Raw genomic sequence first — 22,544 nt, forward strand, 5'->3', positions numbered from 1 at the left:
ACGGAGGCGTTTCCTCAACTGAGACTCCTTCCTCTTTGATAACTCTGGCTTGTGTCAAGTTAATACACAAAACCAATCAGTACAAACCTTATGCCAGAGATGCCTTTCAAAGTTTGGTGCAAGGATGGATTCCTAAATACATATGTATTCATTGGTCAGCCTTACCAGAGTGAAGAATAAGACTAACTAGTCAAATGAGAAGAAATGCTTTAAATCAATGGCCAAAAATCTTACCACAAAGAAGAACTAAGTTCTATTTTAACAGGCAAGCCCTACATTTTAACAAATGTTTTATTCTAATACTGTAATATAAAGCTTCCAAAGATTTAAAGTAGAGTAGCCATTTCTCAATGAGCTTTTGCACTAAATATAATAGAAGATCAAAAGATACAATGCATGTTCACACACAACATAGATCAAACACCCTAGACAAAGAAACAGTAGCAACTCCAGCACAGCCAAAAGGATTTGCCAGGAGGAGCTTGGGTTCATCTGAGGAATGCATGTCATTTAACAATTCACTAACAATTCAGCACATAATACAGGTAAAATAACCTGTTGTTTTAAAAATAATAGTGGCGTTGTTACTGGGTGAAAAGGTCACAAGACACATCAAAGCCCAGTAGCAGAGCTTTATTAGGAGAAGAGGCGGGGGACAAAAGAACCAGGCCCAGGGAAGAAGCATGTGCAGAGAGGAGAGAGAGAGAGAACAGCGAGAAGGGAGCAGGAGTTGTGTCCAGCTTTTTAAGGATTCCTGTGCACATGCACAGGTGGGCTTACAGAGCTACGCCACACACGTGTGCTGATTGTGTGATCAAGCAGCACACTGATGACATAAGAAGTAAGACCCCTTGCTTAGCTGCTGAACTGCATGTGTGCGGTCATGCAGCTGGAGGAGGAGCAGAATTCTAACATAACCAGTTGTTCAAATTAGCCTCTCTGTTACTGTGATACAATACTCTGACCAAAAGCAAACTGGGGAGGAAGAGTTCATTTGGCTTACAGATCACAGCCCATCATTGACAGAAGCCAATGTAAGAACCTGGAAACAGTAACCAAAGCAGAGACCATGGAGGAACCCTACCCTGTTGACTTGCTTGCTCTCCGTGGCTTGCTCAGCTAGGTTTTTGACACAGAAGGGGATGGACACTCTTACATCAACTGTCAATCAAGAACACTCCCTACAGACATGTCCACAGGGCAATCTGATGGAGGAAATTCCTCAACTGAGATTACCTCTTCCTAATTATGTTTCACCTTGACAACAACTAACCAACATAGCAATTAAAAAGGGGGGGGGGAGAAAATTCTGACTGTCTAGCAGAAAAAGAGATGATCGTACAAAAGTATCAACATTACATCATGGGGAAAATATGACCACCAGCAAACTAGCAGGGCAAGGACTTTCCTAAGTAAAGGAAGTGGTAGCTAGTATCACCTGCATTATCTATCCTTGATGATGGAGACCATTAGAAACACCCCTTTAAAAATATTGCACATTCTGTCTCTTATGGAGATCTTAACTGTGTGTGTGTGTGTGTGTGTGTGTGTGTGTGTGTGTGTGTGTGTGTGTCTACATGTGGTCGTGAGTATGAGGATGGGTCATGAAACCCTGAAATGAGAAAGAAAAAAAGAGCTTTGAAAGAAGCAGGGCAGGAGGTAATCGAATACATGTGACAGAAAAGTAGAAGGTGGGTAGCTGGAGATGGAAGAGTTCACTAGGGGCAGGAGTTGGGGAGGAGGAGCAACCAAAACAAAGTATTTATGTAAATGTCAGAGTCAATCCTATTACTTTGCATGCAAATTAAAAATAAATCAATAATTTTTCGAAATGGACACACCTTCGTTATTACCATTTCAACATTGCACTCAAAGTCCTAGAGGGTGAAAGAAAAAAAGTGAACTTTAGAACAGAGGAGGGATCATGAAGTCCCACCCCTAGCAAGGAGCTGCTGGGGGGAGGGAGAGACAGTTTACTTCAGGGACATGGCCCCTTCCCTCATAGGCTGTCCTTGCTCTAGTGATGGGCTCACACCCATGTGCAAGCAGGCAATACTAACTATACTCAGTAGGTTAAAAGAAGAGGATATGGTGTTGACGGGGTGGGGTAGTGGGGTGGGCGTGGTGAGAGGATTCTGGAAGGGCTTGGAGGAGGGAAGTGGGAGGGAGGATATGATCAAAATACATTGCATGTATTGTGAAATTCTCAAAGAATGCACTAAAATACATGTTAAAATCTAAATAAAAGAGAAATGAAATTGGAAGAGAGTAAGAAATATGTTTCTTCCCTGGTGTGTAAGCATCACCATGGCTCCTGCGAGCTGTCCTCTATTGTCCTTTAAAAGCTTGGGAAGTTATTGTAAAGAACTGGCAATTTCTAAAGTGTTCCTGTGCAGCGCATGTCTGGAAATAGTTTTACTCTGCTGCTATTTATTAATACTTCCTAGGGCTGCAGATAATGTCTTTCTTTTCTTCTACATGTTAATAATTTCCAACTTTTTGCATGGAAAAAGCAGATTCTTCTTATACTGAGGAAACAGAGTAAGTCAAAATAAAAAGTGAGACCTTTGAACAGGTAGTCACCATCTAGACCCATAGCACATGAGTATCTTGGATGATGATTAAAATGGGTTCCTTATTCCCACAAGATAATAGGCTAGAAGTGTGGTGCCAGGGTTGTTTGTTCCCAGGATGCACGGTATGAAAATGCCTTGGAGGAGCAAACATTAAACCTCCTACAGCTCTGTCAAGATATACTCACTGCTAGCTCTCTAAGACCATTACAAGCAAATGGAGATGGAAGAGTTCACTAATGTAGTCCTATGTCCACCGTGGCCATGTCTACAAAGCCATGGATATAAAAGAAATATATCTCTTATCAATAAACTTTTCTGAGCTGTCTTTTAAATTAATTTGGAGTGTTTTAAAGTTGACCTTGAGATTTCTGAGTTCTCCAGGTAGTCTTCCATGTTGTTTCATTTCTCGGCTAGAGCTTTCAGGAGACAGTTAAGGTGGCATGCTAATGACTCTCAGGGTCGGGAGTCTTGCCCTCTGCTGAAGGTGGAAGCTCTCAGCTCAGTGTTCTGTATCTAGCTCCATACCATGCTTCAGATTGCAGACTGTTACAGATGGCTGCTGCCTCTGCATGTATCTCACAATGCATCTTCATGTAGCTTATTGACATAAATATGGTTTTCCTTATTGAACCAGTGGACTTGATGCCATGGTCGATGCCTGCCTTTCTCTTACACAGCTTATGTAATTGCAAACCATGCTCCTCTTGATCCCAGCAGATGTTGGTGTTGCTGAAGCTGATCCTTCAGTGTTTCAGTTTTTACAGCTATCCAGATAATTGAGATTCATCTATATGATTAAAATGTCTATTTTTTTTTCATTTTGCAAAAATGCTATATAGGCAACTATTTTTGAAATACATATTATAGTTTCATCATTTCCTGTGTTTCAAGACACACATCACAGGAAGTAACAACTATCTCAGGTGTAGAAGGGATTCACAGGCAAGGGAAAAGAGCCAATGTGAGGTTACCTAGCACATGCCCAGTTAGAAAAGTCTAGAAGCCTACAGGGATATAACTAGTTTCCCCATAAAATAGGTTCAAGCTAAGCAGCTCCTAAGTCCCATTGAAGAGTTCATTGAATGATAGAAAGTTCCTCTTTATCTTATAATTTGTTTTGTGTCTACAAGGGTGAGGGAAACATTTTTAATCAACCTAATTTATTTGTGATTGTTTAAGCTATGAGTGTCTGCCTTTATTTTTGTCACTGGCTTTTCCATAATATGCTTCTCTTCCTCTAATTCCCCGTGCCTCTCTCTGAAGCCACCTGACACCATGTCTGTATACTGCTTCACCTCTGGATCCACCTCCAAGTGCTACACACTTGCAACTTATCCCATGTGGTTTTCAGGTTTGGTTATTACAAAAGGTTGATTTCTGTAATTTTAAATTGTGTCTTTCTTTTTTCCCCTGCAGTCTTCAAGGCTGCTGGACATTTCTTCACTGCTTATTAATAACTTTCAGGCTCTATATTACTTATCTGAGATGTGGTTTTGAGGTTTTTGGTTTTTTTGGTTTTGGTTTTTGCTGTTGTTGTTTTGCATTTCCAGCTGTTCATGGTAACACAGGGACTCAGTTGAATTTGCACATTGACCTTGTGTCCTGCAACCCTGGGAAACCCAGTACTAGCTGCTTCTGGCTGATCTTCTGAGGTGGTCTACACTGGCAGTACTTCTGTCTGCAACGAGAGATGGCTTTGACTGTGGTCGGTGTTCTTCTTCCTGGGTTCCTTCCCTCCTGTTTTCTTTATGTCTGCTTGTGCCACTTGCAGCTTCTAGAACTCTTCTGCACCAGTGTGATGTGGGCACAAGTCCTTGCTTAGTTCTCCACCCTGGGGGAGCCCACCATTATCACTGTTTAAACGAAACATCACCCATGGCTCTCTGAAAGGTATCTTTTGTCCATTCAAGCAGATACTTTTTAAACTCTCATTGGCTTGCACATGTTTTATTTTCCCTTTGTTAATCTGGATCTGTGTTGAGGTGGAAAAATGGTTTTTATTGCTGTCATTTTACATTCAGACATTATCTTACTTTGTAGTCCCAAACTTGTGATTCTTCTACATCTGCTGCACTGCTTGCCGGGATTGTAGGCATATACCACCATGCCCCACTTACACATTTTCTAAGTCTGCTGAAATGATCTTTCAGTTTTGAAAAATAACATCAATTGGTTTCCTAATATTGAATTAGCCTTTCATTCCCAGAAAGCAAACCTTAGTCACTAGGTGTTGCCTACTATACACATGGCTGGACCCACTGCGTTCCCTTGGACATTTTCCATTCTGTGCTGGCCACAGCATCTCAGTTAGCAGTCTTCCTGGGATACTCATGTGACTTTTGTACCAGAGGAGGGCTGATCTCAGAGAAAGGAGTTGCGGGACATTATCCCCTCTCCTGTTGTCCGAACAAGTTTGTGTAAATGTGTCTACTACTCCTTCCAGAAACAGCTGATGGAACTTACCAGAGAAGTTGTTTGATCCTGGAAAATTTCCCTGTTGGGAAAATCTTCCCCAACACTGGAAGAGTTCTGAACAAACTTGCTGCTTACACACACTCGTTTCTGTTCACATTTTGTTGTTTCCTTCACTCAGCTTGTTCTGCACAAAGAGTTCGTCTGTTTTGTTAAGCTTTGAGTGCACTCCATGAGGTAGTGACTCACGTGTTCTCATTGTATCCTGTGTATAAAGGCCTGGAACAAGCACTGCTTATCTTCTTGAGATTGCTCATCCTCACTGGCTTTCTTGTTTTCTGAAGCTCCAGCCAGGAGATGACTGACTGTACTGATCTTTCTAAAAGTTCAGTTCTGCTTTCACCAATTTTCTTTATATTTCTCCATTTTGATTCTTTGACATCTCTTCTTATCTTTTGTGCTTATTGTCCACTTCACACCATCTGAAAACACCTCGGGAGGAAGTCTCAGTGGTGCCTGTGGGGAGTGGTCACGGTTAGGATAATTGAGTTAGGAAGCCCCACCAGTGTGGGTGGCCCCCTTCTCTAGGCTCAGAATCCTGACGTGGATGAAGTCAGAGAAAGTGAGTCAAGCCCTAGCCTGCATGCATGAATTCATTGATCTTCGCTTTTAACTGTCTATGGACGTGATGTGCCTAGCTCCCTCGCCCTTCTGTCACCGTGACTTGTCTGCTATGAATGACTGTAACCTGCAACTGTGAACTCTTTCTCTCCTAAGTCAGGGTGTTTCATCATAGCAACAGGAAACATAACTGAGTCTTCTCTTTTTTTTCAATTCTTTTGGCTTGTTCTGGTTAGAAAGTTCTTTTTATTTTAGTGGCTTAAGGGTAAACATTGATTTAAATTTTCCTTTTCCAATGCAGACATTTTCATGTTATAAATTTCTGGCTGTGCCCTGCTTTGGCTGTGGCCCCCACAAGATTTCTTGTAATGATTTTCATTTTCATTTAAATCAAAATATTTTCTGACCCCCTCTATCTCCTTGACTCAACGTGTTACTTGAGCACATTATTCCATTTTCAGGCATTTAGACATATTCCAGATTGTTTTTTTCCTGTTCCATTACTGGTTTCTAAATTAATACTATTTTGGCCCAAAGGTGACTTGTATAGACTTTAATCTGTCTCAATATCTGTGGGGTTATTTTGCAACCTAGAATGTGGACATGATGAATGTCATGCACATACACGTAAACACACATTGTCCGTCGTGAGGTGGTCTGTAGCTGTCCCTCTGGCCAGGGTGGAGGGCAGATTCCTGTCAGTTTTCCAAAGCTGAAAACACTCCACCTTCTTGCTGTTACACAAGGTGCTGTCGAAGCCCCCAGCTGCACCCTGCCGCGCTGCCTGCACCTCCCTTCTCCCTGTCCCTGATCGTCCTGTGTGGAAGCATTGGTTGGAATTGTTCTGTCCTTTTGGACACACTTCTTGCGAATTTTTATTGATGCGATTTCCTTTTTATCTCCAAATTCTCACTTGCTGACTAGCTAGCCACCTCCAGGTCCTCTGGACTCATTCTGAAGTGGGGATCTCCTCCTCACTGTGACTTCCACCCAGTTCGTGTTGTCATATTAAGAGCAAGTTTCAGAATAGACATCACACACTTGTGCTAAAACTCTGAAAAACCTCTGCCTGTCAACAGGGAGTTAAATTTCATGTTTTAATCTCCCCTTTATGGTTTGTTTTACATCCTTGTTCCCTATGCTATGATCCTTCTTTCTCTTTTTATACCTAATTTTGTGTTGAATAATTATGTAGGGGCTTTTTTGTTTTTGTGTTTGTTTGTGGGGAAGCATTAAACCATCAGTATAGCTACAGTAGGCTCTCTCGATGCCTTTTCATTTGTTCGTGTGGACTTTTTTCTTTTTTTCCTTTTTATTGAAAATAGCTTTTTTTTCTCATATAATATATCCCTATTACTCCCTCAACTCCTCCCAGCTCCTCCCTACCTCTCCTCCCATCCAAATCTACCCCCTTTCTGTCTCTAATTAGAAAACAAACAGGCTTCTAAGGGATAATAATATAACATAATATTATGATAAGATAAAGCAAAACCTAGCACATCGGAATAGCACAATACAAACTAACAGAAAGAAAAGGCAGAAGAAACAGATAGAGATGCAGAGACCCCACTCATTAACACACTCAGGAATCCCACTAAAACATAAACCTAGAAACGATAATATATATACAAAGGAACTGTAGGGTAAAAAAAGAAAGGAAGGAAGGAAGGAAGGAAAGAAGAAAGAAAGAAAGAAAGAAAGAAAGAAAGAAAGAAAGAAAGGAAAATTATAAAAAACCCTGACATGATATTACAGGACAAGGAACCTCCAAATACGTGGCTGAGTCTGTTTTGTGTTGGCATCTGCTGCTGGACATTGAACCAACCTTTAAGAGCAGTTTGTTTCCCCAGTGAGACTCCCTTGGATCATTTGCAAGTGGTCATCAATTGGAGATAGCTTCTAGGTTAGGGATGGAGGCAGGTGTCCGCTTCTCCTTTCAGCTCTGGGACCCCTTCTGGTGCAGACCATGCTAGACTGTGCATGCTGCCTCTGTCTCTGTGAGCTCCTATGAGCTTTGATCATGTTGATTTAGATGGCTTTGTTCCCCTGGTGTCCTCTATCATCTCTGGCTCTTACACTCTTTCTGACTCTTTTTCCACAGGGTTCTCTGGATCCTGAGGGGAGGAATTGGATGGTGACATCCCTTTAGGGCTGAGTCTCCCAAGGTCTCTCACTCTCTGCATTTTGTCTGGCTGTGGGTCTCTGTGTTGTTCCCAGCTGCTGCAGGAGGAAGCTTCTCTGATGATGGCTGAGCAAGGCACTGATCATGTTTATGATTCTGGTCCTGGATTACCTCACTCAGGATGATTTTTTTTCCTAGTTCTATCCATTTACTTGCTTCTCTGGCAGACTTGGGTGGTGGGTTCCCAGAGAATGCCTGTTGGAGAAGGCTGGGTTAATAGGATGAGCATAGAGAAAGGTTGGAGGAAAAGATCTGTGTGTTCTACTGGAGATGAAGGCAGAGGGGGAAGCTGGAGCAGGTGGTCTGCTGCTGAGCTGGGGATGAGACTGGGGAATTGGATTTGGAGGAGAGGGAGAGAGCTGAAGATCTGCAGTCAGCCTACCTGCTTCCCTGGCCAGAGCGAACTTTGGGTCCCTAGGAAAAGGTGTTATTGTTGTTGTTGTTGTTGTCTGTTTGCTTGTTTTTTGAGAAAAGCTCTTGATGTGTAGCCTTGGCTGGCCTAGAATTTGCTATACAGACCAGGCTGGCCTTGAACGCACAGAGATCCACCTGCCTCTATCTCCCCAGTGCTAGGGTTGAAGGTATGTGCCACTACACTTGGCTTTTCTTTTTTGTTTTGTTTTTTATTTTTATTTTTTAAGACAGGGCCTCACTATGTATCCCTGGCAGTCTGGATTAAACATTTATTATTAATCTATTATTATGTCTACAATTATTTTGCTGTCTTGTTTTTTCACAATTCCAACTGCCTGCTCTACACCCCTGTCGTGTGTGTGTGTGTGTGTGTGTGTGTGTGTGTGTGTGTAATATAAATGTACACCTTCATATAAATAAATAGATCATACATTAAGATACCAGCTCTATCTTTAAGTCTCTGGAATTTACTCTCAGCTGTAACCATGTGTCATATAGTAGATGATGAGAAGGTGTTCCGATTTCACACTTCCAGTTCCTCCTCCAAATCCCTTGTGGCAGTGCTAGCTCGCATCTCACGGTTTACAAATGTTGTAAGACGGTACAAACACGCTCTGTCACTATTCACTGCTCTTTCCACAGCCAGTTGTTCTCAGAGCTGTTGAAAGGGAGGACAATACGACCCTTATCACGAGAGGGAGAACAACCTTTATCATCCCGATCACTTTCCTTTCTTGTCCAAAGGAGGAAAACTCCCCACTGATGTTACATTATTCCTCCCTGATAAGCTCCTTGTAATTTCTCAAGCCAATGATCTCCAGACAGTGAAGTCTCTTCAGCTCTATCAGTTCTAGTTTGTTCGGCATGATATTTCAACCTCAAGTTCTGCTAGATTTTGATTAGTTTAAGTTGTAGATGGAGAGATTTTTATCTCAGCCCTTTAAACATATCACTTTGTTGTGACAATAAAACTCGTGAGATTTTCGTCTTTGTTCCTGTTTGTGTAATGTGTCTTCTTCCCACCTTCAAGATTTGCTTGTAGTCTTCGCCTTACACGTTTGACTCTGACTTGTCGGGTGCTCAGCTCCTGCTTGTTTTCAGCTTTGCTCTTTTCCAGTGGAGTTGGCTGAACTTCTTGAGTCTGCAGTTTGACAACACTGTTTATTTTTGTATCCCCTTTGATCATCGTCTCTCTAAATGCTGTTCATGCCATGTGTTCTTCTAGGACTTCAATCACACATATGTTAACCATCTGATGTTATCTCACAGCTCCACTTGCATTCTCTCCAAAACACAATTCCCAAAATTTCTATTGTTCTAGCTTTAAACTCTTCCCTTGGCTTTATCACATCTACTCGCGAGTCCATCAAGGTCCCTTTCCATCTTGGACGTTATATTCTTCTTAATAGTTCCATGACTTTAATTCCATTTCTCTGTGGAAATCTTACACCTCTTCCCTCCTTCAGGTCATTATGTATACATTATATACATATAATCAGCATTGTGCAGAGAGTTCCAGGGTTCAGGTCTCTGGTTCTGCTGATTGTCTTGTCTCTAGATGGATGAATTGCTTGCTTGGTTTGCACTTCTTGTAATGCTTTTACAAAATGCTAGCATTCAAAAGTAGAACAGTAGACAATGCCATGCACTGGGCTTCCTCCCATGGTGGAGCATCACAGCCCTTCTTGTGTCAGGCTGTCAGCATGGGAGGCAGGGTCAGGACAATCAGGAGTTGACCTGGACTTGGCCCTTACTGTCCACTGCACAGGCATCTAATCCCTTAACAGTGACTTTTCCACAGAGCTTTGAGTTCTAGGGTATCTGACCATCTCCCTCAATATATGTGCCCCCACTTCTGGCCATCTTATATTCCTATACCATAGAAGGTGCATACCATACACCTTTCCTGTATTAGCTATATAGTAGGCAGGGGTATGGTCCAGCTTCAGTCTTAAGGAACCTTGTAATGAGTTGTGAGTTTGGAGGTTTCTGGCAGCACAATCTGAGCTTTTGCATTTCACTTAGAGGAAGGAATATAGCTTAGAACTTTTCACTCACTCCTGTGACCAAACTGCAAACGTTCATGTGTATCCACTGTGATTAACCACCAATGCTGATGTTCGCAAATATTCTGAAGCCTGACTTCCTCCTTCTGAGTTCTTGTTATAGATTTGTTTCTTAGTAGAGGAAGTTAAAATGAAAATAATAAAACTACGCAATGTGAACTTTTCCAAATGCTACACAGAAGGGTTCTAAGGTAATTGTGGTCTCACAACTTGAAATCGAGAAAACATAAGTTCAAGTCAGATTTCTTAGAAATCTCATTTGGTAATTGCTTGGAGATCTATATGACATACTCCAACCCTACACTAAAAAGCAAACAAAAACATAAATGCCCCAGACTAGAAACAGCAAAACAGAATGAAAGGAAAATACAAATCAAAGTGCCAAAAATTATATAGAAAATATAAAGCACAAAATATGCTAAACTTCATTTAGAAAGACAGACATTGTGCTTTTAAACAACCTGAGTATAAAACTAAACAACAACAGCAGGACAAGAAAAATGAAAGTAGCTGTGTGCAGAGCGGTGGCAGCCATTGTGACAGAGGTGGCTTTCATGTCACCCACCCTATGCTTCTCTAGGAGGGCCCTTCCTCCCCTGGGTACCAACATGACGTTTTGGCGAGATATAGCACTTTCTTTAACTCCTACTCTCTTAACTTTTCCCAATGTGGAGACCAGATCTAACCGTGTGGGATGCTGGGTCCATTGCTCATGGTGTCTTCACTGTGGTTTGCATGTAAAATGACCGCAAGAGGCTCAGGTGTTCGCCTCCATGATGGAATCTACTCCCATCCCACCCCTGTAAAAACAAAATACTGTGAGCCCAGATACACATCCTTCCCCTAAGTTGCTTCTTCCCAGACATTAGATCACAGCAATGAGAAAGGTAAGTAATAAACCAGGCCTCAGTGAGCAGAGATACCCTTCTCATCACATTTAACACCATACTTCTCATTTGTTTATAGGAAGTCAGAGCATCACAATCCCTGCTTCAACTTTTGATATCATCCATGCCCATTACCTTCTCTGAAAACGGGCTGCTTTACAGAGTCATGGTGGCACACTGGAGAAAGTGTGCAGACTGTCTTCAATTGGATTTTATCCTGACTGATTTTAATCACTGTGTTTCAGAATTGCCCTTGTGCTCCTTTCTCATTTTTTCTGATGGTCTCTCCACAGAGGCAGCCCATTTTTTATTGCACCCCTTTCTGATCTTCTGTGGTTGCTTATTTATGCCTGCTAAATTGTATTAAAATTTGCTTTACCCAAAAGGGTGACCAGGTCCTGTGTAAAGCCCTTCTTCTGCATCTCTGGGATCAAAAGAATCTGAGCAGAATGCTCTTTGCCGCACACCTGGGCTTTTATTTTCTTCCCCATCTGTCTCTCTCATCATTGAAGCTGAAATGGCACAACCGTTTTGGCTATTATACATTTGTGTTCCCCAGCACAAGTTTAGTAGACTCAGGCTTTCCAATCTCAAGCTAATGGCTAATACCATATAGACGGCCCTTACGCAAACCTCTGGTGTCCCTCAAGGCACTGTTTATTTTGTGTGTCTCTACCAGAAGGCAAGTGACCCAATGATCTCTTCACACTGCTCTCAGCTCTTTTATTTCTGACAAGTGCCCCGACACGCTGCCTTATTCCAGAGACTCGCATACTCTATGGAGGAAGAGGAGAGTGATGGAGAGATGAAGCAGATGCATCCTGCAGCTCCTGATTGGCCACTGACACTTTCTTGCCTGCCTGCTTCTTACCCAGAATCAGCTGCTGATGGCTGGGAATGAGGAGTCTTGGATTACTTCTCAGTTCGGCCCATTAACACCATCATTAGGGACTATTTCCTTATTAGCCAGTAAGTTATTATCATAGTCCTTGCTTTCCACAGCTGTGACTCTATGTCTTTACATCCTGGACCCACTGGCCAGTGAAAAGAAAATAGACCTCCTGATGCTCCTCAGCTTCCCAGGATGAATCCCTGCTTTCCTAGAGGAGCTGTGGAGCCATAAGATTGGGAAAACAGCATAAAATCTCACAACATTTACAAAGTGTGAGCCCTCAGGATATCTCTGGCTGAAGAGGATAGAAGCCTAGTACCTACTATCCCATCTAGGCTCCCCCCTGACTCCTACAGTGGTCCAGCCTCACTTAATTGCCTGCAGTTTCTTGCATACATTGTATCTACTACTTGGTTTAGCATTCTATTCTTCTTCCCACCCTGAGATATCACCCTAGGACTTCCCTCGGGGTCCTCCACCATTTGTAACTACATCACATGATGGTGAACTTCTGTTTCCATCTCCCACTAGACTGCTTAGTCCAGCTCTCCTGGTGCTGTGCCTGTCCCCTTTCTTGTAGATGACTTGCCTGGTGAGTGAAGAAAAGGAGACCAGTGTCAATCATAACTTCCCACATTTGAGACTGCCAAGGCTGCTTCTAGCTCGGAGTAGAACAATTGTGCATGAACCCAGTTTACCTAAAAAATGAAACTCTTTGTAGTACATTGAACTTTAGATGGCTTTCCAAACTCAGTCAAGTTGAGCTCACATTACCTGAGCCCCTGAACTTGCAGTTAACTCTTAGTCAGCATAAGTGAAGGAGATATGACATTAACCCAAGCCTTAGGGTTCTTCGCACGGCACCCCACCCATAGTGTCCTCTACCAAGGCGGCCAACAGCACGGTTACTCAAACTGCTTGTTAGGCTTGCATCGCTTGAGTTCATGGTCTGTAACCTTCCACTGTCCCTCAAATGTCAAAGCATGAGTGAACAGCACTTAGAGAATAAAATTACATGATAACCACTATGCAGGCAAGAAAAGAAAGTCTTAGCTCACTGGCACTGTTTAAAATGAGAGCTTAAAACTCACTTTTCCTGTTCTCTGAAAATTCTAATTATGTTTCTTTGATTAATTTGAAAGAAATCAATGAAATATATCTGATTCTAAGGCCACTGATTTCTGAATAGAAAAAATGTATAGCAAAGTTGATCAATATGATATGTCAATCATATAGTACATTTATGATGTATTTTATATTATGTGCTTGTATAAAAGTGTACATGGTCATACTCACGTATATTTGTATAATATAAATTGTAGTACAAATTAAATATGATATGAAAAATTATTCACTCATAAGATATAAAATATAATTATTTTAATAGCAACATATCTGATAATTTACAGATGAGTGTTTTAATCAAGGCATAATTTCTAGCTTTTTATGGTAAAATTGAGGTGATCTGTTTTAAATGAACCAATTTGAGGATTAACTCTACCTTTCGCTTTCCCTTGCTCCCCTCCTAAGTGCTTTGGGAGTCAATTAGCAACACACAAACAACCCTCTGCATATATGTTCTTCAGGCATTCAGTTCATTCTTTTCAAAGGTGAATGATTTCTGAGAATTCTGAAACTCATCAAAAAGTCAAATTTTACTGATGCTATTTAGGAACTCCCATCTCAAGCAGAAATATCTAATTGTTAGTCACCTTGGGAGAAAGGTCAACATTTCTCCCCAAAACAACCAAGCTTCAAGTATTATCTTCATTGATGAAACAAAAGATCAAAAACAAAAAAAGAAAAGCCAGGGAAGGTATGAAAAGCAAAGATTTGACTAATGGCAGGCAAGGTTAAACAAAATATTGCTAGAACATTATGTTCATAACAAGTATCATTTCATCCTTTAAGGATTACCAGTCCCCAAATCAGAAGGTAAAGTTAACGAATGCCATTTGAATAGAGCATGAGATATGCGCTGTGTTGCAGTAAGTACACAACCTGAGAAGTTATCGGCTTCCCAGTGAACATTAGGGTGTCCACAGGCTATGTTTCCTGGGAGGACTGAGGCATCTGAAAAATGTCTGTGTGGCCTTCTGCCACTAATGCAAAGGAAGAACTCCACCCAAAGGATTTGTTAATCAGATAGCCTTCAAATCTAAACCTGCAGGTGATCTGGGCAACTTCACCTGTGCGTTGAGAAATATCATTCTTCCAAGAGCCAGTAAAAGTCATGAAGCCCTTGTAGTATATGATATGTGTCATCAAATTATCTTCCACTACTATCAATGCAAATAGAAACATGAACATTGTGGTATGCGATGTTCTAAAAGTGTGTACACCTCATGTTTGGTCAGCTCTCAATCAGTCTACAATGCATAATGACAAGAACGAAGGCACTTTTCAGTCGAGAATCACAAAAGCCTGCCGGACTTGTCTTGTTCTTCCTGAGTTATTGCTAAATAAGAGTCCTTGCAAATTGGAATAAATATGCAGGCAAACAAGGAATAAAGTAAATGCATCCCCACCCCGGTGCTGGTATCCACAGGAGCAGCTCCTTATTACTAAATTTTAGAGACACATATTGAGATAAGCTTGGTAGGTAGGAAATTACAGGAAGATAATGTAATTCTACAGTCATAAAATATTCCATAATGGAAGGGGCTGCAAGACAATTTTGGCACCGGCAACATTTGCTTTTGTAATATGATCATATGTTAAGGTGATTTTAAAAAATCAATTTAAAAATTCATAAGATGATTTTATTCTCCTGTTACAATACATGTTTATTATGCAATATTTCTTCTGGGGATTGTTTTGGGAGGTGGGTATTTTACAGGACAAATGTTCTCTTGGGTCACTTGATTTCAAAGACAGAACAAAGCCCATCTTCCAAATAGAGTGTTTTATAATCCATCTCCACCATCATTCCACTGATAATGCAAAATTCACAAAAACTATGCATGGACCTGTGCCCTGCAGACCCATAAGCATCCTTGCATGCAGCTTCCTAGACAAGCAACCCTGTTAACCAGTGACTATTGTTCACCTGGTGTCCTTGCTAACAAGTAGCAGAAAACATGGTCCAATTATAAACACAGAGCCTTGCCAATATTATCCTGTACAAATCCCTCTGCTGTCTCCTCATCTTCAAGATTGACCCTTTAGCTGAAGAAGAGTGACCTGACTCAAATTTTAAAAAAGATCCACACTGTGCAATATGTCATAAGAGAATTGTGTTGTGAAAACGACACTTTGTTTTCAAGCTGACTTATGACTAACACAGACAGGCACAAAAGTCACATTATCACTGTTATTTGGAGACTGACCTGGTATTGGTTGAGCTGCTAATACCACAGTGGGAAGAGGCCTGGAGGCAGGAGCTGGCCTAGACAGAGACGGAGTTACTTGGTTTGCCAGAAAATGAGGTTTTTCATGGCTGTGGAAGAGTCCTGATTCCTCGGGATATATCCACGTTGAGTCCAGAGCAAATGAATTATTTAAAAATATCTGTCCAAAGTAAAGGCCAAAAAAAAAAAAAAAAAACATTTAAAAATAGAACACTTGGTGAAAGATACAGGTATCTGCTCTTGTTCACTGATCAAATGGTGGGTGTTATACTATTGGGCATGCCATAAAAGTGTGGATCTAAAAGTTAAAGAAAGGAGTTCCTGTAAGAAAAAACCTCTAGCTGAGACTGGGCTAATCTTCAACTATCAGCCTGTCTTAGCCAGTTCAGCGCAACAGCCAGGAGACAAACTGGAGAATCACCCAGTGACATCACCACTGGTATGGTAGAACAAGTTAACATCCTACTCCATCTTTCATATTCAACAAAGGAGAAGATATTCAGGAAACTTGAGTTCACAAACTATCAGAAAGGAGAAAAACAAAGTAGGAATCATGAGGAAAAGGTCCTTTTCAAAATGTAAAACTTGCATGATGTAATATTTAAGAGTGGATTTAAGATTTTAAAGCTGAAAAAAATTCTGATTCAGAAATTGTTGCTTTTTCAACAGAACCAAAGCATTTGAATTATAACAAAATTATCCCTATCTGCTGATGTCTCTGCACAGGTCAGTCTGGCTCCAAAATGAGCCCTCTCTATACTCAAATAGTCAATCTATTACAATTAGAAAATGCACACTGTTTTTTGTTAACATAGTGATACCAGGAACTTATCAATTAAAAATCCACTTATCCAATTAAATCACTTGCACTTTTACCTTGTAATTAGGCATCCGCTTATCTATCCAGCTTTTCCCAACAGGAGGTGGCACAGCAGAAGGGCAGACATGTGGGAAAAGGGGCACCAACTCCACAGCAGAGGAGGGGGATATTCCTATGGATGGAGAATGACCACTGAACAGCCACTGGAACCCAAAATTTCAAATGAGAAAGAGAGAGAGAGAGAGAGAGAGAGAGAGAGAGAGAGAGAGAGAGAGAAACGTTAGCCTGTTTTCTACCAAAAGACGCTGGAGTAACTGCTATGATAAAGGAATTTAAGCGTAGAAATTTGATGAGAAAATATCATCTCCAATCAAGAAAGACCATGAACATTTATAAATTACTCGGCAAAGTTTCATATCTGGATCATCATAAAATTATCAATTCAATATCTGTCAATACTGGGAAGGAACTTCTAAGATAAGACAATGAGAGACACAAGCAAATCGGACTTCTACAGCCCAGTGGTTACACAGAAGTCTAACTAAACTAAGTAGGTCAGGAAGCAAAGCCTAAAGTCAGGAATCTTGGAAAGGAATTGGTGGTGGTCGGGGGGGGGGGGGGGGGGGTAATGATGGGGGAGGGAAACCGAAGAGGCTTGGGGGAAAGAAACCAGAAACCCTTCTATACATGCAGGAAACTCAATTTAAAAAAATTAGAAAAAGAAATGAGTTTCTGGCCCGGGCTGATGGGAAGGGCAAAGGCTGGCTTTGGGGCCATTTCTTTAGAATTTGCCAACCTCTCTTCACCAAGAGCACGGAGCTGTATCTATGGCACTCCCTTCAGTGTGGCAGTTTGCATCCATCTCACTTACCATTTGAAACTGTTTTAAGGAGCTAAGATTGTAACTTTCTCAGGGTTCATTAATACAAACAGATTCTAGAGCCAGGGAAATGTAAGGACTGCTTAGCTGAAGATCTCAGACAGACAGCACTGGAATGGACAGTCACCCACTAAAATCCCCCAGGCTTCACCTCAGGAAGGCAGGGGTGGGGGTGGGGAGACACTCAGAGGCTACTGCTTCAAAGGCACAATGTTTTTCTTGTTTTGCTATATGTAAAAATGGCTTCCTGATTGTACCTATCCTTATTTAGATGGTGAATAGCAGAAAATATTTAAAAGGCAAATGCTAAAGTTTTTCCGGATTTTTCTTTTTTAATTTATGGGAGAGGGGAGATTCAAGGTTTTTTTTTGGGGGGGGGGCAGTTTTTGACATTATGTACCTCTAGTGGTAACACTCTGAAATGACAGCCCTCCTAAACATGGCAAAAGCTATCAGAGCTTATCCAATAAAGCCGAATACGATGTGCATCACACACATCAAGATAGGATGCCCAGTATGGCTTGCATCGTTATCGTTAAGTCTAAGGAACAGCTTAGGGGAAGTTTCATGATGTCTTCTAGAAAAATTCACAAGGTGGTACCGGGCTAAAATTAATTAAAAGTATTCTGACAGAACGTTTATTTCCAAATATGCTAATGAGGCCAATCCCGGGATGAAATATAGGCTATTCTTGTATTCAAATTCATTTGTACAGATAGTGAACAATGAATTTGGCCAAAGCCATGAAAGGTTGCAGCACCACACCATCAATCCATGATGTAGTCACTTTTCTTTGATGTTCCTGGCTGTGCATACCAAACTCTTTCTAAAGTGGGATCCGGCTTAAGGGAATTCAAATGGCAGGAGAGGAAATCTCCCACTCCCCAAAACGCTTTCAAGGCAGGATTTCCAGGCTGCCTTCCGTGGCTGGAATTTTCTTAAGCACTGCCCTGAATCTATGTGAAGGAGTAGGGGGACCAGATCAGAATCAGAAATAGCTATTGATCCGCAGCTTGCTTTCAAGTCTGGCGGAGACTGTAAAAGTATTAACTTCGAGGCGAAGGCAGCCACGGTAGTTGGTTGCCGCGCTGTGCTCGGCGGCGGCGACTTCAGCACCGCGTTCTGGACAGCGCCCGGCGCCGGGGGAAAGTTGGGTCCAGGCAGTCTGGCTCCAGCCAAGGATGCCGGGTCTAAGCCGCTCTAATGAGCAAAAAAACTGCCAAGGCAAAACCGGACGTCGAAGCATGAACTTTCTTGCCAATGTATGACTGCGAGGCTGCGTCCGGATGGTGTGGGGTACCCAGGATCACCCGGGAAGGGAGGAACGCCAACCCGAGGGCCAGGGCCGCCCCAGGGGAGGAGGGAGGACTCGTCATCCTAAACCTGAGTGAGATCGGGGCCGGGGTAGTTACCTGTCCGTGGAGCAGGGGATAATGGTGCACGGTGGCGTGGTCTGGCGCAGAGGGCAGCGGCAGCAGGGGCAGCAAGGGATCGCCCGGGGCTGGCCAGCCCGGCAGCCGCGCGAGCAGCGGGGCGGCGGCGGGCTGCGCCGAAGCCAGCAGCACCGGCGGGGGCGCGACCCCGGCGCCGAGCCGGAGCAGCCCGGCGGAGCCGGGGACCATCCAAACCCAGGGCGGTGGCGGCGGGTCTGCATTCATCGGCCACTGGAGAGGCTGCCGCCGCCGGGACTGCTGGGGCTGCTGCAGCTGCCGCCGCCGCCGCTGGAGCCTGGCGCCCGCCAGCATCCTACACCCCCGCGCGGGCGGCGGCGGGGGTGGCGGGCGCCCGAGGTGCGGGCCGGCGGCGGCGCGGGCTTCGGAGCTAACTCACTTGGTTGCGCTGCTCGGCCGCTCGCTCCTCCCCTGCCCCGCACGGGAGCCCCTCCTCCTGCCTTCGCCCTCCCTGTCTGCACCGCCCCCGGGCCCGGCGGGGCCCCAGTCCCCGCCCCCAGCCCTGGACCCCAGAGGCGGGGACTCAGCGCGGCACCAAGGGGCGCACCCAACCCAGACCGCTGATTCCTTTTCTGCAGTCACCAGCCCACTCCGTTATCGCTGCTGGTAGCCTAGGGTTCTCGCTGACGGTGCGCACAGCGGAGCCAAGGACTCCAGGCTAAGCGCTGCGATCCTAACCGCGAGCTGAAGCCGAGGTGGAGGCGCCTGGGCTAGGCAGGTCCCGCCACCCGCGGAGCTTGGGTCGCCGGTGCGATCTACCTGGTTTAAAGTGAGTCTAAGGCGCAGGGGCCGGAGGGAATACTAGACTGCAGACGCTGACGCCAGGTGGGCCCGGGACCTTTCTAGACACGGGTCGATTTCTCTCTTGGATAAATGTGGAAAATATTTACCTAGGTCCCTAAAGCGTCGCCGTGCCCTGAAACCCGAATTTTTGGTACAGAGTCTCTAACGTCCTCCCCACCCCACCCCGATATCTGCTGGCTTCAGCGCCCTCCTCCCTCTGCCTCTGCTTTAACCCTGAGACCCCCAACCTTTCCCCTCGCTCTGGTGCAAAGCATAAGAAAGTGGTTATGGGGCCATTGCACAAGACAGGCCCTCGTCTAGAAGGCTCGGCCTCTGTAAAGTCGTCTTTAATTCCTCCCGACATAGGACTGAGGTTTCTTCATGCCTAGCCATAAGCTCCTCTGCGGCTGCAAGCAGGAGTCAAGGAACGTTCCGAGCTCCCTCTCAGCCGGTGCCTGCTTCTGAAGGAGCCTGGCTCCGCGCTGGTCACACTCAGTATCCACCAGGCGGCGCTGGTCCCAGCCCCTGTGTTGACCTAACGTGAGTTGAGGACTGGGTGGACTGGCTGAGTGTCAGGTCTCTGCCTTCAGATTCTCTGACATTAGTTGGTAGCGGCTTCCAGCCCCAATCCAGCCCAAGGCAGTTAGTGCGGACAGCAGGGCATAGACTTGCACATACTAATGAACCCTAAACCCTAGGCATCCAACTGTAAGATCTAGTCCCGCTTAGAAGCCCTTGACCAAACTTCAGGTAACAAGAAGGATCCATGCAGTGAAGAACTTGCAAACGAAACCTGCCTGACCTGGGTGGAGTGCAGCACACCCAGCTACCTCCAAAGACACACCTAGGTCAGGCACATACTCATCGCTTCTCACCTCTTTAGCAGCCCCTCCTAATAAAAACAGAAGCACCCAAGTGCTTCCGATCAGTTTCCGGGGTTGCTTCCTCATCCTTTTGGTTTGCCTAACTTCCTTCTGGCCTGGCATGATTTCTTTTTCATCTCGGCATATGCTGATTTACATAGTTGGCACATCACTGCTTTTCTCCACCCAAACCGCTTACAATTAGTGAGTTTCTCTCTTTCTTTGGTGCCAAAGTACTGACAAGATTATTTCCCACGTACAGCCCCAATACTGCAGATTAGAGCACTGGTATCATCCAATGGAGACTGCATTCATGTGTCTCTTTATGATACTGTGTGGCCAATTTTGGTCTCTTGGCCCACAGTCTACTGAGGTGCTTTGCCAGTTACTAGGCAGACTAACAGTACCCCCTAAACAGTACTTAGAGAAGCAGAACAGGATTTGTTCACCCCTTGCTGATGTGACCTAGGGAAACAGAAGACCCCTACTGGCCCTATCTGGGTTGTGTGTACTCTCAGCAAAGCAAAGCTTTATGCCTGTAGCACCTCTAGTTCCTGAAATGAAGAAATGCAGTCAACCCAAATCTGTGGATACTCCACAATCTGGGGGATTCCCACACCCCATCTCACACAATGCTTATGCTAGTCAACTTGACTAAAGGTTGAATCCCTCTCTGGGCTGTTTGGTGCTCAAAGGCCTCCACACCTTGGGGCACTCCCTTACTCTAAAAAGAAGACAGCCTCAAAGAGCCTCCAAATGGCCACACAGCTTTGCTGTCACCTATCACAGGCTCAACTCTACCAAAGCATCTCTGTGCTTTGAGCCATGTTTCTGCACCATGCACTGTTCTGGATTCTGGGTAACACAGAAAAGACAACTCCCACTAGTTAATTGCTATCAGGAGGCTCGAGAGAGCTTAAATCATCCTTCAGATTCTTGTTTCAATGGCTCCAGCACAGCACAGGCTTGCCTCAGCCCCCATGTAATCCAAGAACAAATTTATACCCCTGAGGATGTGGGAAGATCTCCTCTTGGGCACCTTGCCTTCCTGGTCATTTAAGAAGACTCTCCATGACCATTCCTGTGAAGGTTACTTGTGTGTCATGAGGATAGCTTACGGGTCAAAGAGGTGGAAACTGCAAGAGAATACAGGCACAGGAGGATGCTACCATAAAGCCAGGCAGCATTACCTGAGAGTCAGAAATCAGGAAAGCAGCCCTCTTTGAGCTAAAGTTGCTCACCTAGGAGATGTGGGGTGCAGTGGTCATGTCAACTTACTGGTCAGCACTTTAAGGGGATCCTCGTCCATGGGGCAGAAATTGGCACCCTATTAAATGCATGCCATTCATCTCCCTATAAAAGTCAGTGGGAAGTTCGCTTTATAAAGGGTTTTGTGCAGCCATCCTAAGTACCACACGTCAGAAAAGACTGCCAAACTCTGTTCTTTATATTAGGCAAAACTAACAAATAATTCCAGCTAAGGTGGGACAGAACACTGTGTAAGCAGACCATCCACAGAAGGAAGGAACAGGCTAATTATCCTCATATGCTAATGAGTTATGAGTTTGTATATCATCTTTCAGGGAGAATTAATAAGGGGTTTAGGGGGAGGTCGGTGGAATGAGATTTTTTTCAACCTGGAGAAGGTGTTCTATTAAAGTTTATTTTATTCTACTAAGTAAGATTGAAATGAACTTTAAAAAAATAAGAAAAATGCAAATGCTTTCTTGCAGCCTGCAGAGTTAAAATAACTGTCAGGGGAAGCTGGGGAGAGGTCCAGGGCCCAGGCTTCCCTCAACAGTGCCCAGCCCACCCACTAAGCTGTCTCTCCAAGGGATCCTATCAGGTCCTTACCCACTGGAAACTCATTGTGCTGACACAACCGAGTCCTGGATGAAAGCCAAGCAAGCAAGCTACCACCTTGGGTGTTGGCCAGTGCCAAAGGGAAGAGGGCTGACAGTTTGACATCTGAGTCCCTGAGCTTGGGGAGTGGCATGTAAGAGGTCTCTCCAGCTTTGTCCTTTCAGAGCCAACTCTGAAGGCTCCCAGGCTACCTAGAAGATCTGTCTTTGTCACTGTTGGGAACTTCAAGCTAGAGCTCAGGAGCAGGGTCCTGGATGGAGCTAGAATAGAGAGCGACATCTGTCAGTACTCATGGATGTCACAGAAGCCCTCTATACACAGATCCAGTATGGTGGAGAGAGGGCAGCAGTTTTGGGCTTAAGTGATGGTGTGTGATGCTCCCTAATACAGAGGAAAACAGGATACATCTTGTAGAGGCCAGGCTGTGCTTAGAAAAGAGATCATTGTTGTTTTGTATGTGTGTCAGAACAGGTATCTTGAAAAT

The 22,544-nt window shown here is 43.9% G+C and overlaps 1 protein-coding gene across 1 annotated transcript in view; it reads right to left on the minus strand.

Annotated features, from left to right (window-relative positions):
• Positions 1 to 18,955, minus strand: part of Tcerg1l (transcription elongation regulator 1 like) — a 193,156-nt gene extending 174,201 nt beyond the window's left edge. The window contains exons 1-3 of the mRNA XM_036197367.1: positions 18,513 to 18,955; positions 16,277 to 16,423; positions 15,380 to 15,560 (exon numbers count right to left, since the gene is read on the minus strand). Of these exons, the coding sequence (XP_036053260.1) occupies positions 15,380 to 15,560; positions 16,277 to 16,423; positions 18,513 to 18,845 (661 nt within the window). The 5' untranslated portion in view covers positions 18,846 to 18,955. The remainder of the gene's footprint in view (positions 1 to 15,379; positions 15,561 to 16,276; positions 16,424 to 18,512) is intronic.
• Positions 18,956 to 22,544: the final 3,589 nt, after the last annotated feature.

The sequence above is a fragment of the Onychomys torridus genome, chromosome 1 (genome assembly GCF_903995425.1).
Source record: "Onychomys torridus chromosome 1, mOncTor1.1, whole genome shotgun sequence".
Taxonomy (NCBI): domain Eukaryota; kingdom Metazoa; phylum Chordata; class Mammalia; order Rodentia; family Cricetidae; genus Onychomys; species Onychomys torridus.